General features: G+C 41.1%; 1 protein-coding gene across 1 annotated transcript; it reads left to right on the top strand.

The window, feature by feature from the left end:
• Positions 1-1230: 1230 nt before the first annotated feature.
• Positions 1231-12422, top strand: LOC311242649 (heterogeneous nuclear ribonucleoprotein H2-like). Its single transcript, XM_084331647.1, has 11 exons — positions 1231-1384; positions 2012-2107; positions 2560-2715; positions 3018-3161; positions 4671-4809; positions 5612-5790; positions 6503-6618; positions 7091-7226; positions 7348-7431; positions 8006-8098; positions 11567-12422. Exons 2-11 carry the CDS (start codon positions 2026-2028, stop codon positions 11674-11676), a joined length of 1239 nt encoding a protein of 412 aa, XP_084187773.1. The 5' UTR covers positions 1231-1384; positions 2012-2025; the 3' UTR covers positions 11677-12422.
• The last annotated feature ends 4075 nt before the right edge of the window (positions 12423-16497 follow it).

Raw genomic sequence — 16497 nt, forward strand, 5'->3', positions numbered from 1 at the left:
AGTGTCAGCTAAATGACTAAATGTAAATGTGATAGCTTAGCAGCATCTCTACACCTTTTTACCCCCAGTGAGAATGCAAGCACCTATGAATATGCAAATTGGGAACAAGCACCCCGTTGATATTTAGCAGGAATTCCAAGTTGGCAGCTTATATTCTTCCAAGATGTGTCAGTACTCAACATTATGTGGCTACTGAAGCTAAAACGTTTAAGTTATCACTCTGGTTACCACTCTGATGACAAATAACAATATGTATAGTCAAAGTCATGCCTTCAAAAGGAGTTAACAATAAAATAAAAATATGTTTTGAGTGGAGGGGATTTTCAAACCATATAGTCTTTGACTATTGACCACTGGGCATCTTCCCTGGAGCAGTGGGTGGTTTAATGTCAAAGTTATTTATTGTAAGGCAAAGGCGAGAGCTACAGTACTGGTTCACTTCTCCCACCTAGATTTGAAACCAGTCACCCCATCACACTCACAAGTCTACCTCGCTAACATTTAAACTACCACCACCCCCAGCTCCCAGGCCCCAGTATCCTGGGCCTTAGCTAACATCTGGTTTGCAATACACGTCCAAACATGGCTAGTATCAACTCATTGTTTATATCATCACATTTTCCTCAAACAAGAGTTTGTATGTTGTGGTAAACTGTCGATGCTTTAGTTTTAAAACAGTGCAGCATTTTGTGGATGGCCCTGGTTGCCTGCCCTGGTAAGACTGTTTATCTCACCGGACCGTGCTGAGGGAAATTCGACTATGAAAGTAAAGGTTAAGTTTTAGGTTAAGTCTAAATTGATCACGTCATCTAATTACTATTTTAAACAAGGTCGTGGTTTTAATAGCCTAGGACTAGGTGTAGGGATTTGTAGGCCAGAGGTAAAGCACAGTAGAGGCCTCAACCATTGCCTAGGCCGGGCCTAGGCCACAGCAAGGAGCCTAGGGCAGCCCACGTCATCAGCTTTGGGGCGTGGACTAAAGACGCTTGGCTACACAAACGGGGTTGCCAGGTTGGAAATAACCTCCATTCGTGCCAAGATTTCGCTCCGTTCGTTTGTTTTTAAGGTAGAGAGTGGATTTTCTTTTCCTGGTTTTTGGATCATTCAAAACCATAGAAGATATCGTTGGGAACGTGTTGCGCTCTTAAAGGATACACATTTAGTGTTGATCGATATAGCAGACAACATTTGAAATTGCAGTGCCGCGTGTTGAACATTTGAAAGGGGGGTGGTTAGAGAATCAGTGCGGCAACCCCCACGGCGTCGGACTCGGCCAATAGTAAGCATCTCGACTCGGCACGCAGTAACCACCACGCAAGTCTGCTCATTCAGGAACATTCGCAAGAACATTCGCTTCTTCGTTTTAAGACAGGGTAACTATCAGGTACGTTTATTATTACTTATATTTACCGTTTGATTTAACTAGATACATCATGTACCATCATTTTTAACCGGCTATTCACACCGTTAACCAGCTATTGAAGTATATGCCCTGCTTTGACTCCATCTTACTAACGCGGTGTTCGCTTAGCTAGCATGCTAGTCGCCAGTAATAATATGGCGCAGAGCGCAGCAGGCCGCTTTTGTTCTCGGCCTGGGTGTAGTGTGTGTGCGCTCGGACCCATAAATGGTCCATAATAATAGCTGTAGTTGATTAAAAACGTTCAATCAGATGCTGATTATACAGACACCAGAATACTCGATACACAAAGAAGAAAACGTTTAAAAAAAAATGAAAGCGTGTAAGCAACCCGGCTAACGTCCGGCTAGCTACTCCATTGTCTGGCTGCGCGCGTTTTGTAACGTGGAGGCCCAAGACGAGGCCCTGCGTGTTAGCTACTTAGCTTAGCTACTCTGCTCACATTTAAGTAACGTAGGATGAACGTGCATCACATTTGTTGTTTACCCTATCAATCTTATTAGTCGACTATCGTCTTTTTTTCTAGGCCAAGTTGATATTTTCTCTGTAATCGTAAATCGTACCTTTTTTTTTAATATTTTTTTGATCAAGGATTGTGACCAGTCATGGCCGATGAAGGATACGTGGTCCGTATCAGGGGGCTCCCTTGGTCCTGCTCAATAGAGGAAGTCCAGAGGTTCTTCTCAGGTAACTAAGCACTTATTTTGCCACACTTCAACATTAACACGCGTCTTTCTCTGGTCTGCATCCCCTTAACAATTGTGTGTATTGAGCCGTACTGTATTGTACCCATCCTGCAATCTGTTAGTTTTCATTCATTCTGTTGTGCGCATTAATGAACCCTAGAGAGGATGATCTCTTGGATTTTGGTGACCCCCCCCCATGATATTTTCTCTAGTGCCACTATTGGTGGGGAAAACATTCAATGCTTGTGTATCTCCCGATCTGATTTCCACCAAACTTGACAAAATATATTCTGCCATAGCAAGGAAGCGTGTGAAGTTCAGTCATCTGGCCTCATGGTGTCGCTATGCTCGTAAAACTAGTTTTCAGTGGCTCGAATTCAGCCCGGCATATAATATCGCTGTTGTGTCTAGTTTAGGTGTGGACTGAAGAGATTGTTTTGTTTTTTAATACAGAATGCAAAATTGCCAGCAACGGAAGCACCATCCATTTTACATACACAAGAGAGGGCCGTCCCAGTGGAGAGGCCTTTGTCGAGATGGAGACGGAGGACGATTTGAAGATTGCTGTAAAGAAGGACAGAGAAACCATGGGACACAGATATGTTGAAGGTGTGTGCTGGGGTTGGTGTTTGAAAGTCTTTGATTCAATCTGAATCCAGTATTTAATCTGTTTACCGATTTCCAAATCCCTTATTGAATGTTGTAAGCATTTGGAGGGGGGTGATGGGGTGCAGTAGTAACGCAAAACATTTTCAGTTATGTAACAATGAAACTGTAAATGGACGAGGTGAGTTGAGTAAGACTAAAAGCTTACAAACTTCCAATCAGTTCGTATCGGATCATTCTGTGTGACAAGTTGGTGTTTTTGTCTTGTGACACTTGAGATGTTTTGTCTCCTCGATTGGGAACAGTTTTCAAATCCAACAACGTTGAGATGGACTGGGTGATGAAGCACACCGGTCCAAACTGTCCGGAGACGGCGGGTGACGGGCTGGTCCGGCTACGAGGCCTCCCCTTCGGCTGCAGCAAGGAGGAGATTGTACAGTTTTTCGCAGGTATGAATAAGCCACGCTCACTTGTCTGTTGTCGGCACTACCATTAACATGTTGCTAATAAGATTAAAACAAAAACAGTGCTGCCTTCCTTTTCTTATTTCCCTTCTCTTGCGGTCACTGAGCGAGCACACAAAACGGCTGATCTTAGAAAAAGAGAAGTCGTTGAAACTGTACCCATTATAGAATGGGAAAAGAAAGGGCCCAGTTTCAATGCGTGTGATATTCCAGATCCGCAGTGATGAAGAAAGGACACAGGAAAAGGAAAGTAGTAATGTCTGAAATGGAGAAATTAATGGAATATTTCTTTTATCGTTCCAAGGGCAGAACAATATTCAAATAGGGCTGTCACTTTTCAATAGACGTTTGAACTTTTGTTAAAATCTGGTATTAAAGGTGCTATAGATAACATTCTGCATGCATTATACGTGTTAGCCAGCCAGCTAGTGTTTCAGTGGTGTTTTGAGAAATCATAACATAATGGGCAGACTTCAATTAGTTAATAACACGCAATGTGCAGACTTCCGATTGGACAGGCAGAGATGAACGCAGCATTAATTTTGGACCTGGTAATAATAATTAAAAAAAAAGATAATTCACAACCATATATATATTTTTAGAAAAGCAATGCTTTTATTCCACACCTTTCTAAAGGCTGTTTTTTTTTTTTTTTTTTTTTTTTTTTTTTTTTATATAATATATATATATATATATATATATATATAAAGCGGTATGTATTCCAACAGATGGCGTTCTTACGCTGTCTGGCTGCTAAATGTTGGAGCTATTGCAGCCACAGGGCTATGCAAGTACAATAAAGTAGATTATAAGTATCTGGGGGAAAGTGACAGCCCTGTTCCATTCATAATCATCTTTGGTCTCAGATATCTACAAAGTGGGTCTGATACTAGTCAATTTGTAAAGTGTTTTATATTGTCTTTGCCCCCCCCCCCCCCCATCTTGAATATATAGTTATTTTACTTGTATAGAATTGGGCACAGTCATTAACATGCCCCTCATTACCCTTTCCTGTTGGATAATAAATCCACATTTCATAACAAAACATGCAACAGTATGTTGGACCAGTAGAAAATGTGTGGTAACTATGGCAATTGCAAATGTTAATGAATGTACCTTGTAGATTTTTAAAAATGTTCTTTTTATTAATCTACACACCAAATGTATTCATACACACCAAATCTATTCATCTACACACCAGATCTAACCAGATGTCCCACACAGTCCCTTTCTATATATATGTATATATATATCCCTTCTATACCCCCCCCCCTCATTCTAGTTTTTATATTCCCCCCAAATGCTATGAACGTAAATCCGTCTAAACGGCCAGTCAACTGGTAAATCCCTCAACTGGTATGTGTGTGTGATGATGTATAGAGTTTGTCATTAAGTTTTTTTTTCTCTCTCTCTCCTTAGAGAAAGTTATCTTGTGTGATTGGGCATGTGATTTTAATATGTCCCCCGCTGTGGTTATCTGTCCTTGGGTTGAAGGGTTGGAAATCGTGCCAAATGGGATAACATTGCCGGTTGACATCCAGGGGAGGAGTACGGGGGAGGCCTTCGTGCAGTTTTCTTCACAGGATATAGCTGAAAAGGCTCTAAAGAAACAAAAGGAAAGAATAGGGCACAGGTGGGGATGGTTGGTCGGTTGGCTGGATACGTTGCTTTTCTTTTGGTCTGCACCTTCAACATCTGACTCAAATGCAGAACTTACACACTTCACTGGTATTTGCTTCACTCATACACATTTCTACTAGTGACAACCAAGTAAACACAAAACATAGTCCCTTTGTCATTTTAGTACAAACCATATATGTCATACATTCACAGTATTTCACGGGAAGCTCAATGCTGATGCACCATTTATCAAGACTTCAGATCAAGTTTGGCTGACAGTATATGATGATGACAACAAAAAAGGAATGGTACCTCGGTACTAAAATATCAGTCCAGGCTGACTAAAATGGAAGGAATCCCCAGGTGCTAAAATCAGAGGGTGACCACACAAAGGAGCTGGAGCCCACTGCCTCAGGTAAACGCTTTAGAATGGGTTTGCAAACGGACATCAGGAAGAACCCTTCCGGTCCCTCTGTTGTACCAAGACACAATGGCTACCCAAAGCAAGGACGCAGGATGATCTATTACACCAATGATCTGTAAATTAAATCCGGTAACCATAAGAAAAGTCTTTAGGTCATTAAGACCCTTTTCAATTTGGACAAGTTTTAGTATTTGTTGTGTTTTTCCGCCCTCAAATGTGAGTACTTCTTATCCAATATGTTAAGCCTCAGAATTAGCCAAAGGCAGTATTACCTCCGCATACGAATAGCCCAATGTCACCAGTTTTATTTATATTTTTGTGCAAAATGCAGTGATTCTTCACCGCGGCGGAATTCTAGAGTAGTCACTGTGATGTCTGTATGCTCTCTCAGGTACATTGAGATCTTCAAGAGCAGCCGCGCTGAGGTGCAGACGCACTACGAGCCCCAGAGGAAGCCCATGGGCATGCAGAGACCCGGCCCCTACGATCGCCCCTCCGGAGGTCGTGGCTACAACATGATGGGCCGAGGAGGTTCCTATGACAGGATGCGTCGCGGAGGCTATGGAGGAGGTGGGTGATGGGGTTGTTGTGTGGTTTACAGAACCGAATTGATCAGAGTTTGAGGTTTCAACTGCTGCATTTATTAGAGGAGCACTGACCGGTAACACATCTTCACCATACATTCCGATAACAGGCTTTCACTGTCGATACCTATGACATGTTTTCACTGTCAAAATTGTGTTCGCAAACAGCTTGAACTGCAGTTGATTTCCTGTTGCAGCGTTTGCTCATAACAATTTAATTTACATTTACATTTACATTTAGTCATTTAGCTGACGCTTTTATCCAAAGCGACTTACAAGTTCTGTACGACAAGACAGCAAGAAGGGTACAACTCTATCAGCTGAGTAACAATGTTCATCAAGTGTTGCGTGTTAGAATTTAGAATGTTTTTGTTGAAACCGCTATACAGTATTTTGACTGCACATTATAGACCTTGACCGTTAGTTTTGGGACGAGATTCCACGCCGCGCATGCTTTCATTTCCACCACGTGGCTCCGGGTGTTGGGTTGTTAGTAATTGTTCAATAATGATGTCTCGTATACACCTGCTATTGGCCAGACGTCCGTATCGGGGCGTCCTTTGCATTTAGACTTAATTCAAAACACAATTGCTTACTGTATGTCCTTTCAGCCGACCGGTACACGAAAGCCTTGGTGAGATGAAGAGTCTTTGCAAGAGCTCGTCTTAATCTTCCTCATCTTATACGTGTGCGTCCAGGTGCGTCGGATGGGCGCTATAGCGACGGCGGCGGCTCATCGTTCCAGAGTACAACAGGCCACTGTGTCCACATGAGGGGTCTCCCTTACAGAGCCTCCGAGACGGACATCTACAATGTAAGCGCTGTGGAGAAGTGGCCTCCTATCTGACCTAGTGTGAAATATTCAATACTGTATTTTTGCCTTATTTGCAATCAGTTGTTAGCAATTTGCCATGGCTTGGTTATAGCAGAACAATAATTATATATACTAGCATTATAATAATTATTAAATAAATACGTTTAAAAACGACAGTACAATTCCTATTAATAAAAACTATATAACCTGAAATAAAGTGGTCTAGTATAATATTTGAAATAAAGTGGTGCTCTAGTGCAGTATCTGAAGTAAAGTGGGTATCTAGTGCAGTATCTGAAGTAAAGTGGGTATCTAGTGCAGTATCTGAAGTAAAGTGGTGCTCTAGTGCAGTATCTGAAGTAAAGTGGGTATCTAGTGCAGTATCTGAAGTAAAGTGGGGACCTAGTGCATTATCTGAAGTGTGGAACTCTTTAATGTTCACCATGTTGATGTGTTCTTTCTCTCTCCCCAGTTCTTCTCTCCCTTGAATCCGGTGCGGGTCCACATTGAGAGCGGCCCAGACGGCAGAGTGACGGGCGAGGCCGACGTGGAGTTTGCGTCTCACGAGGATGCCGTGGCGGCCATGTCTAAGGACAAGGCCAACATGCGTGAGTCTCCTAATTTGAAGACTCTTGAGTAGCAGCCCCTTTCAGCCGGGCCCCCTGGCTGCTTAGCCCCTTCCACTTATAGATGTTTATGAGCCGTCTTGTCTGTCCGTCTGCCCTTCAGAGCACCGCTATGTGGAGCTGTTCCTGAACTCGACAGCAGGGGGCAGTAACGGAGCGTATGGAAATCAGATGATGGGTGGAATGGGTGAGTACAGCAGTGCCACATCTTGGACGAACAGTGTCCCATTTGGTTTGAATGGAACAAAGCACTCATTCTTTTTGACATTGTCAAAGTGTCTCCCTATTTTAGGCTTAGTCAACCCTGGGGTCGGGTCATGTGTGTTTCCAAAGATATACAAATTAGGTCTATTTATTTATATATAATTGCATTTATTGTATTCTAAATGTTTAGTTAATTACAATGGCCTTGGGTCTGCACTAAAGGCACTGTACATACCCTGTAATACCCACACTGCCTTGCCCAGTAGTCACTGACCAGCAGAACAGCTTTTGTCCGGAGTACAGGGAGGGACATTTGACCCCAAATGCTCTCTTTTCTGTTGTTTAAATTCAGAATAATTGTAAGTGTTTAAGTAAACATTAGCATAACGCAAAGAATTACAACTCGAAAGTTGACCATTTCATACATTACAGTCACAGAAATCTGTCAGACTTCCAATATGGTTTCCTCTTGCCAAAACACACACACAAATAATCAAAACGGCGTTGAGCTGCTTCTATGGATATTGTTATGATGGCCTTCTCCTCTGCCTCTACAGGTAACCAGTCGTCCTATAGCGGAGGTCAGCTGAGCTCTGGCTACTCCGGTGGCTACAGTAGTCAAGCCAGCATGGGAGGATACAGTGACTATAGTGAGTGTCGGCTCCGCTCCGCATGGGGGACATCGTTTTAGAAATCTAACCCTTAAAGCACCATACCACAGGGTCCTTGAAGTGCTTAAAGTGCTTGTTTTTAGTATAAGAAAAAAAGTCAAGGCCTGGAATTCCTTAAACGGCCAATTTGTTTTACAAGGTGCTTAAAAAGTAATTGAAATTCAAATCAACCATTTGCATTGAAAGTTGTTCATTCATGATCAAATTGTTCTGAATCAAGAAATTTAATATTTATATTTTTTTGTTTAAAGTAACTAATTGTCGGAAATTGGTTTTAAGCCATAAATATAGTATCTGATTTTTATTTAAAAAAAAATTAATTGTATCCTTTTAACACATCCAGTGCCAGTCACGATAGGTCGCTGTGTGTGCCAGCGCTTAATGAATGGGGATACATGCCGGTGTTTGCAGTGCTAAAACTATATTAAATATTATAGCTATGGATCTAATAATATAGTCGATTGTCATTGAGTTTCTTCTGGTTAAGATGCAAAAAACAGATACTTTTTTCATCAATACATTCCCGTTTTATACCATGGTGAATATGAGTATAGTTGAGTAATTCTGTGTAATCCCAGGAAACGCTGCTAAACAGCATTTTATTGCATTTCATTTGGAAGCGTGCCATTCCTTGCTTGGATCGACAATCTGAAATCAACGCTAGATTATCGGTATTATGTTTCATCATGCATGAAAGGGGGGGGGGGGGCTCCCGTAGCTCACCGTACCTCGGCGCTATTTCTGCGTCGGGGACAACTAGGCCTGCCGCGATAAGCAATAAATCGATTAATTGCCGCGATAATTAAAATTAATGCAATGATTTTGACGGGCGCGATTAATTGCTATTTGCGCGTTTGTTTTAATGAGGCGGAACCAGTGCCCCTTGTCAGTCACTGTCTGTGTGGGGGGCCGCTCGCCTTACTACAGAGCACAGCACGGGAGCTCCGTGGGGCAGTAGCAACGCCACATATAGCTTAACTACATTTCTCAATGGTGTTGCTCCTTTTAACCAAGTAGCGTTATTTATAGTGTAACGTTAGCTAATTTTAGACCCAAGTAGTTACTCGCTACTGCCCGGAGAAACTGGACTGCTAAATAAAGATGAAAGATCGAGTGTTGATTCTCATTCAATGCTAACAACATTAGCTAAATAGCTAACAAACGAAATACAACGTATAGCATAGCTACAACACAGAATAACGTTAATACAATTACATGCATCATTGTTTACAATGAACGGGTGGGGCTAGTCAAAGGACTGGACACGGGGACAAGTTAAACATGAATTAATTTATTATAACGTAGTAGGTAGTTTCGAGTCGTGCTGCAGTGCCTACGCACCACAGCTATTCTATTATATACTGCTTTGACGCTTCCTCCTCATCGTTGATTGCCTGTAGTAGCTGCATCTAACGTTAGTAGCTAACGTTAAAACTAACCTAAAGTTAGTTGTTCACCAACAATCTCAATATTTGTTTTATCATTAGCTCAAAAACACAGAACCGGACGAGACAAGTTGGCCGCTCATAGGTGCCGCTAGGATAATAACAACAATACTTCCGGTCCGGTCGGTGGGCTTCAAAATAAAAGTCTAAAACACCGGAAAAGACGGAGCGGTGGGCTTCAAAATAAAAGTTTTGGGAAATAAATTTCGCAAAAAAAAATTCTCTAACCGGTCGCAATAATATCGCTTATCGCGATATTTTCGGGGGCAATTAATCGCCCAGCAAAATGTGTTATCGTGGCAGGCCTAGGGACAACCGTGCTAGTCACGGATCTGGGGTACACGAGTTCGATTCCCGGACCCGCCGTATTTTCTCAAGAGTGTCTTCCCCTACTCTACATCCCATTCAACCTGTTTCTGTTTTAAAAAAAGAAAGGGGGGGGGGGGAGATAGTTTTTCTATGCTTCGGTTGTCACGAACGGAATACGTTACACTACATTTACAGACACGCTCCGATCGCGGGGAAGGAATTATCGGATCAACGCAAGATTGATAACATATAGCCCTTACCTTGTCTTTGATGTACTGCAAAAAGAATATTCCAATTATCTGATCGCCATTCCAAGTACTGATCGCGATCATGTTTTCAACGTAATCCATCATTGAACATGAACGGGGGGCGCCCGACCCTTGTGGATGCATCCGTTATAAGCGCTTGCCTTGCCCGCACGCCGCAGCTCGGCCCAGACACCAAGCCACATCGTTTCAAATGGAGTGCAATAGCGGCCGCAAGGGGTTAGGCGGCGATATTGTATGTTTGCGATCTCAGACCCATTCAGGACAGCCTGTCCGATGAATTATCAATGGAAATAGCTAACAAAATGAAAAAGTGGATAAAAAAAAAGGAAATGGCAAATAAAAGAAATAACGATCCAGAAATCTGTTACTCCGTGAATGGCACTGGAAGTGTTAAATACCCTTTTTAAATTTATAATAGTGTTTGGAAAAGTACTTGAAAGTCCTTGAATTCCATTTTGCAATGTCTGTGGGAACCCTGATACCAGCCTTAATGTTGGACTTCTCACCATTACCTCTTTGAGAAATGTTGTGTTCATAGGTGCATATTGTGTGTGGTTTTGAGACATGAAAGTCACCAGGTCTCATTCTTCACCAGACACGGGTCATTCTTCACCAGACACAGGTCATTCTTTACCAGACACAGGTCATTCTTCAGTAATGGCAGAAGTCTGAAATTTTACTTGTATGATGGTCCATTAACCTTAACCCTACTGGAGACCTCACACCTAAACTAACCTGGAATGGAGATGGAAGAGGAAAATCTTTTATGATCATTGATTTTCGAAGATCTTGCCATAGCGGGATGGCCAACTAATTATGTCCTTTGCAGAACATAACTTGTCTGAATGACCCTAGATCAGTTGTTAAATAAAAAAAAAAGTATAATAATAAAATAAAAATATACTGGTGAAGGCAGTACTGCGTCACCTGTATCATTCCCTTAGAGCAGTGGTTCCCAAACTGGTGTGCGAGCGCCCTCTAGGTGGTGCGTGACATGAAAAGGCTAATGGTGGTACATTTAAAAAAAGTAAACTTTATTTACAATAAAATTTCATAAAAATCTTAGTCAAACCTTTAGTATTATGGATATTAAACATGCTGGCAGAGTACATGCATCCATGTTGTCGTGAACATTTTAATTAAATAAAGAAATTCCCTATCCATAGTCGCCGTGGGAAGAGATAAAATAAAAAATAAAATCTGTGCATGGAGACCAGCAACAATTTTTTTTCTAACTGAAACCCATTGGGGGGTGAGTCAGCTGGGCCGGGAGGTGACAGGGGGTGCACGGCAAAAAAAGTTTGGGAACCACTGCCTTAGAGAAATGTGATTTTAGTCTCTTTGAACAGGATTGCATAAGGAAGTCGTGAAACCCCTCTGTGAACTCCTCGGTCCTATATTGTGTATTCTCTCCCTCTTGTTAGGTAACCAGGGCGGAATGGGCAGCAGTTACTATGGCAGCAGCGGCGGAGGAGGTGGCGGAGGAGGAAGCAGAGGTTCCATGAACGGCATTGGCGGAGGATGGGGAATGTAGTTTTTCTTTTCTTATTTTTTTTTTTACTCTGCATTTTGCTGGACGGACTGGAAATGTAGATCTCACCTTGTTAACATGGGCAGGGTTGGGTGGGTAAGGTCATTTTGAAATTAAGAGGGTTTGGATACATTTTTTAAAAACTGATTACCTTCATGAACCAATTAGAACATTAGAACACATTTGACAACTTAATTTTTAATTTTTCTGTTTTTCTTTCTCCTCTATCCTCCTCACAGACATGATAAGATTGCATAACTGTTTTTGTGTTTGGAATTTTCATTACCAGGAAGTGTACCGTTTGTCATCATTCTAAAAAAAAAGCCTGTCAATTACCTTGAGTAGCTCATCTAGTTTTGATAGCTTTTATGTTGGAGTAAATGACAAAGAGTGCATGAACAACAATGAAAACACGTTTGTAAATAAGTGGAATTTCTGGATGCGTCCTCCTTGTTTCATCTTTATATTGAAATAAAGTAGCCTTTTTTTCTTTTTTTATTTAGGGTTTAAATGTGAATTTGATAGTTCTTAGTTAAAGCATTTTTTGTCAGGTGAGCGTGGATATGGGAGGTTTTTCATGACTGATACATCGAGGGCAAAAGCATACATTTGGTATGTTCTGTTGACATGAAGGGTTCTACTCCTTCAATTAGTACGTTCTGTTGACATGAAGGGTTCTACTGCTTCAATTAATGTTCTTTGTATTTCCTGTGCACAAAGTGAATAAACAAAGTCTGTTAAATTCTTAATGAATTGAGCAGAAAAAAGTTTTATTAAACTCTGTATCTCTATCAAATATCAATATGTGCCCAAATAACCTAAGAAAGTGGCTTCATAGCACTGGTCAAACGATCTACAAAATTCAATTGTTGAACATTCTAAAATAGACATCTTAGTTTGAACATTCTAGTATTTTAACCTTTTCACTACCACACTACAAAGGGTTAACCATTTTGCTATCGCACTAGAAAGGGTTAATACTCACTACCACACTAACCATCTGTAGTGGTAGTGAAAGGTTAACCGTCTAGTGTGGTAGTGAAAGGGTTAAATACACTTTATGCAGGCATTCTCATTTTCACATGTATAATATTGCCGTCGCTTATCAATGACTTGTTTGCAGTCAACATTGTCTAAACTGGTTGTTTTTTAATCTGTTCATTTCTGTTTTATACCATTTTGAAAGAAAGTTTCAGGAAAATATAAAGATTCTGTGATAATCGCCCTTTAGTGGAATACACAAAATTTTTCGGCATATTTATGATTTTTTTTTTTTTTTTTTTCAACTCAGAGACAGTGGACATACTTGTCTTTCTTGCCTGCAACTTAAAGTAATGGCTTTGCTTGTCCAAATGACAATACTGACCAAATTGAGATTTTTTTTTCTCCATTTATTTTGTTTGCTTTCTAATGTAAAATACAGTTTGAAACCGTTTGTACACAGTAGGCTATGTGTGCTAGCAGAGCTAGTCTCCAGTCACGGTGGTCCGGTGGTTTGTCCACCAAAAAAGTGCCAAAAGATAGAAAAGCAACTAGCAGAGCCAGAACTGTTCAACTCCCCTGGTGCCACAGCCAGCAGAGAAGCCTGTTTACTTTCACTTTCAAACCAGCTGCAGCCTGAGAACTGGAGTGGGGCTGTAACACTAAAGATGGCGGCAACGACAAATATTTCTGCAAAATAAACATACATCTGTTTTTTAATACTTATATATATTTAACAACATCGATAATTATGGATATCGCGTGATATGATATCGATAACGCCCAGCCCTACAAGTGGTTATTGTAACTGCCCCCCCCCCCCCCCCGCATGGTGTAGAAATAAAGACGCTGTTATGTTTCGTACAGGTGCTTTTATTTTATTTTCTCTTTTCTTTTGCATTTTAGCAATGTAGCTTTTCTTTAGTAGTCTTCGGTGCACCGTGAAAACTAACGGTCAAAACACAAATAACATACACAAGAATTAGTTATATTGTTCACAGAACCACAACAAAGCTCATAATGCGTTCAAACAAACATTTTAACTTAACGATATCAAGGGTGAACTCGTCTTCCATAACAAAAGGGCATTTACGGAAACTAATAATAATACACATTTTAGTGTTCAAAGTACCTTATTCCGCTTTACCAAGGGGTGTTAATTTCTGAATTAAGGTCATGGTACTCTAGACAGAGTACCGACGGCGTCTATACTTTCCGTAGCCGCATTTCTGGCGGAATGAATGAAAAACTTTATTTAACAGATTGCAGAATGGGTACAATACAGTACTGCTCAATACATACAATAGACCTGTCTCAAACCCTGCCCCTTTTCTTGATCCTCCAATCACAGCTGTCGCTTACCTCTGACTTCCTCTGACTTTGTTTGTACGAGGAAGTCAGAGGTAAGCGACAGCTGTGATTGGAGGATCAAGAAAAGAGGGCAGGGTTTTGAGACAGGTCCATTGTTAAGGGGATGCAGACCTGAGAAAGACGTTTGTCTTGTTTCCATCAGGGTCCCCCATTCTACGCTCTCTGATTGGCCACTGACATGTTTGCCCAATCGCGTGACGAGCTGTGTCTGCCCATTTCCGCGTCGAACAGCCTGCAAACTACCTGGCGTTCTATCGCCATGCTCTAAGACAAACTAACCTTAACCAACTTCGAAAGAGTGCCTAAGCTTAACTGTCGAAAGAACTTGCCGTCACGCTCTAAGACAAACTCTAACCTTAACCAACTTCGAAGAGTGCCTAAGCCTAACCAGTGTAGAAACTGACGTCGGCCAATCAGAGAGCGTCTGCCAGAAATGCGGCTACGGAAAGTATAGACGCCGTTCGCACCATAGATATCTATAGAAGCTCCCCCCTCTGATGGAACAGTCCACATTCATTCGAGCGTCATCTCGCGTCGTCCAGACTCCATGGGCACTCTGCGCATGTCCATGCGGAATAGGTGCTTTAAAATGGGCTTTTTCTCTGCCGATTTAGTTCTGATCGATTAGTTATGGGTCACGCCGTGTTCAGGAGAGCGAGGCGCATAAACGTCTATTCGATCATGTCTCTAGCTGCAGCACCCCCACAGCCGTATCGGCAACCATTTACATCACGGCTCTCGTCCACATTCATTCATTTGACCCCCCCCCCCCGCAATCTCCTCCCTGATTTCAGAATCCCGGAAGTGTTGCGGTGGTCTATAGATATCGCACTTGGTTACTTCCTGTATTAGTTACAGGTCTCGTGAGAACAAACAGGATCTTGTGACAACCTTTATACTATAGAAAAGACGAGCTCTGCCCCCATGTGGACACTAAAGGAAAATGCACAAGCGGCAACTGAGATATTAACACGGTGTTCTTGAATAGAAAGTTTAACATAAACCAATAAAGAAAATGTTGATAATCTAGACCGATGTAAATTAAAGCTTACTGATAATAAAGATGATAGGCATCTTGACCATTGGTGGTCATTTACAGTTATAGTAATATAGTGTAACAGTATTTTCTGTTTCCCAAATAATAGATTCTTATCAAACTGGTGAACTACACGCCTGTAGCCCCTAAAGCTGCTAAAATACACATTTTGTTCACTGTTTTGTTTCTAGAAGTAGAGCAGGTTGGAAACCCTAAGTATTACTCTCCGCAAAACCAAGACTTCTCCCCAAGCAGAAACAATTCATGAGTAACGCATACCTACTCCCATTATGGGCGGTAAGTGTGTACACAAAGTTAAAACACAGATACCGTAAATCCTCAAATAGAGGAGGGACCTCCAATAAAGGAGGGGCCTCTTATAATGGCCGGGGTGTTGATGCATTTAGACAAACACAGGCCGGTCTCTAATATAACGTCGCAAAAAAAGGTATTTTTTTTATTTTTCGTGCCGTGATATAGAATGAGATAAACTCTTGCCAATGGAAATCAAGTGCTGCCTCCCACTACACTGACTACCGTACATTAACGTTTCCCTCTGGTTAGCTTAGTGCTAGCTAACGTCATAATATCTAGATCTGTGGTGTCAGCTGGATGACGTTGACTTCGTTTGGAAACGTTAACGTTCACTATCTATATGGCGTTGGCAGACGAGGCTGGCGTTGTCCAGTTGACACATTACAGACCATGATGCTATGATAAAGCTAAAGCTACTGCATGACAACTCGATTCGACTGAGGAAGTCGAGAAGGTACCACACGCTAAACCGTCCCCGGACCCCACAACCTAGTATAGACAGTTCCAACTTCAGTGTGTGAATTACGTTAATCCCACAATTACTCAACTGCACTCAATATTTAAATACCAATGCTAGTCTAAATAAATGTAGACAGACAATGTACGTATTAAAAAATTTAAATAATAATAATGCAATAAAAGTCTGAAAATGAAGGGATTATGTCCATGAGTGTCATTTTTTGAAATTAAGGCCTGCCTTTTATATAAGCCTCTCTAATAAAAGCCTGGTGCTCTTTGCAGCTGAGGTAAATAGAAGACACGTCCTATATTTGAGGATTTACGGTATACACATTCTCTCAAGTAGATAATGTTTTTTTTTTGGGTTATCACTTATCAATGAATACATTTTGTTACATGTATTAACTCTAGAATTGCCACAGTTATCTACAATAGCAACGATAAAGAAGTGCCAACCACATATTATAATAATTCATCCAGTTTTCTTTTAAGTGTTTTGGCTTAATCAGTGTTTACCAATCGTATATAATCATTTTTTTTGTTCCTAGTGTTATTTTTGATTACATCACAAAGAAAAGAAAATACTAATTTAATCAGATTAATCACTTTATTCAAATTGAGGATTTAGTTTGAAGATATAAAATAAAAAATTAGATTTTTTT

The sequence above is a fragment of the Notolepis coatsorum genome (assembly GCF_963971535.1).
Source record: "Notolepis coatsorum genome assembly, chromosome: 16".
NCBI classification, from domain to species: Eukaryota; Metazoa; Chordata; class Actinopteri; order Aulopiformes; family Paralepididae; genus Notolepis; species Notolepis coatsorum.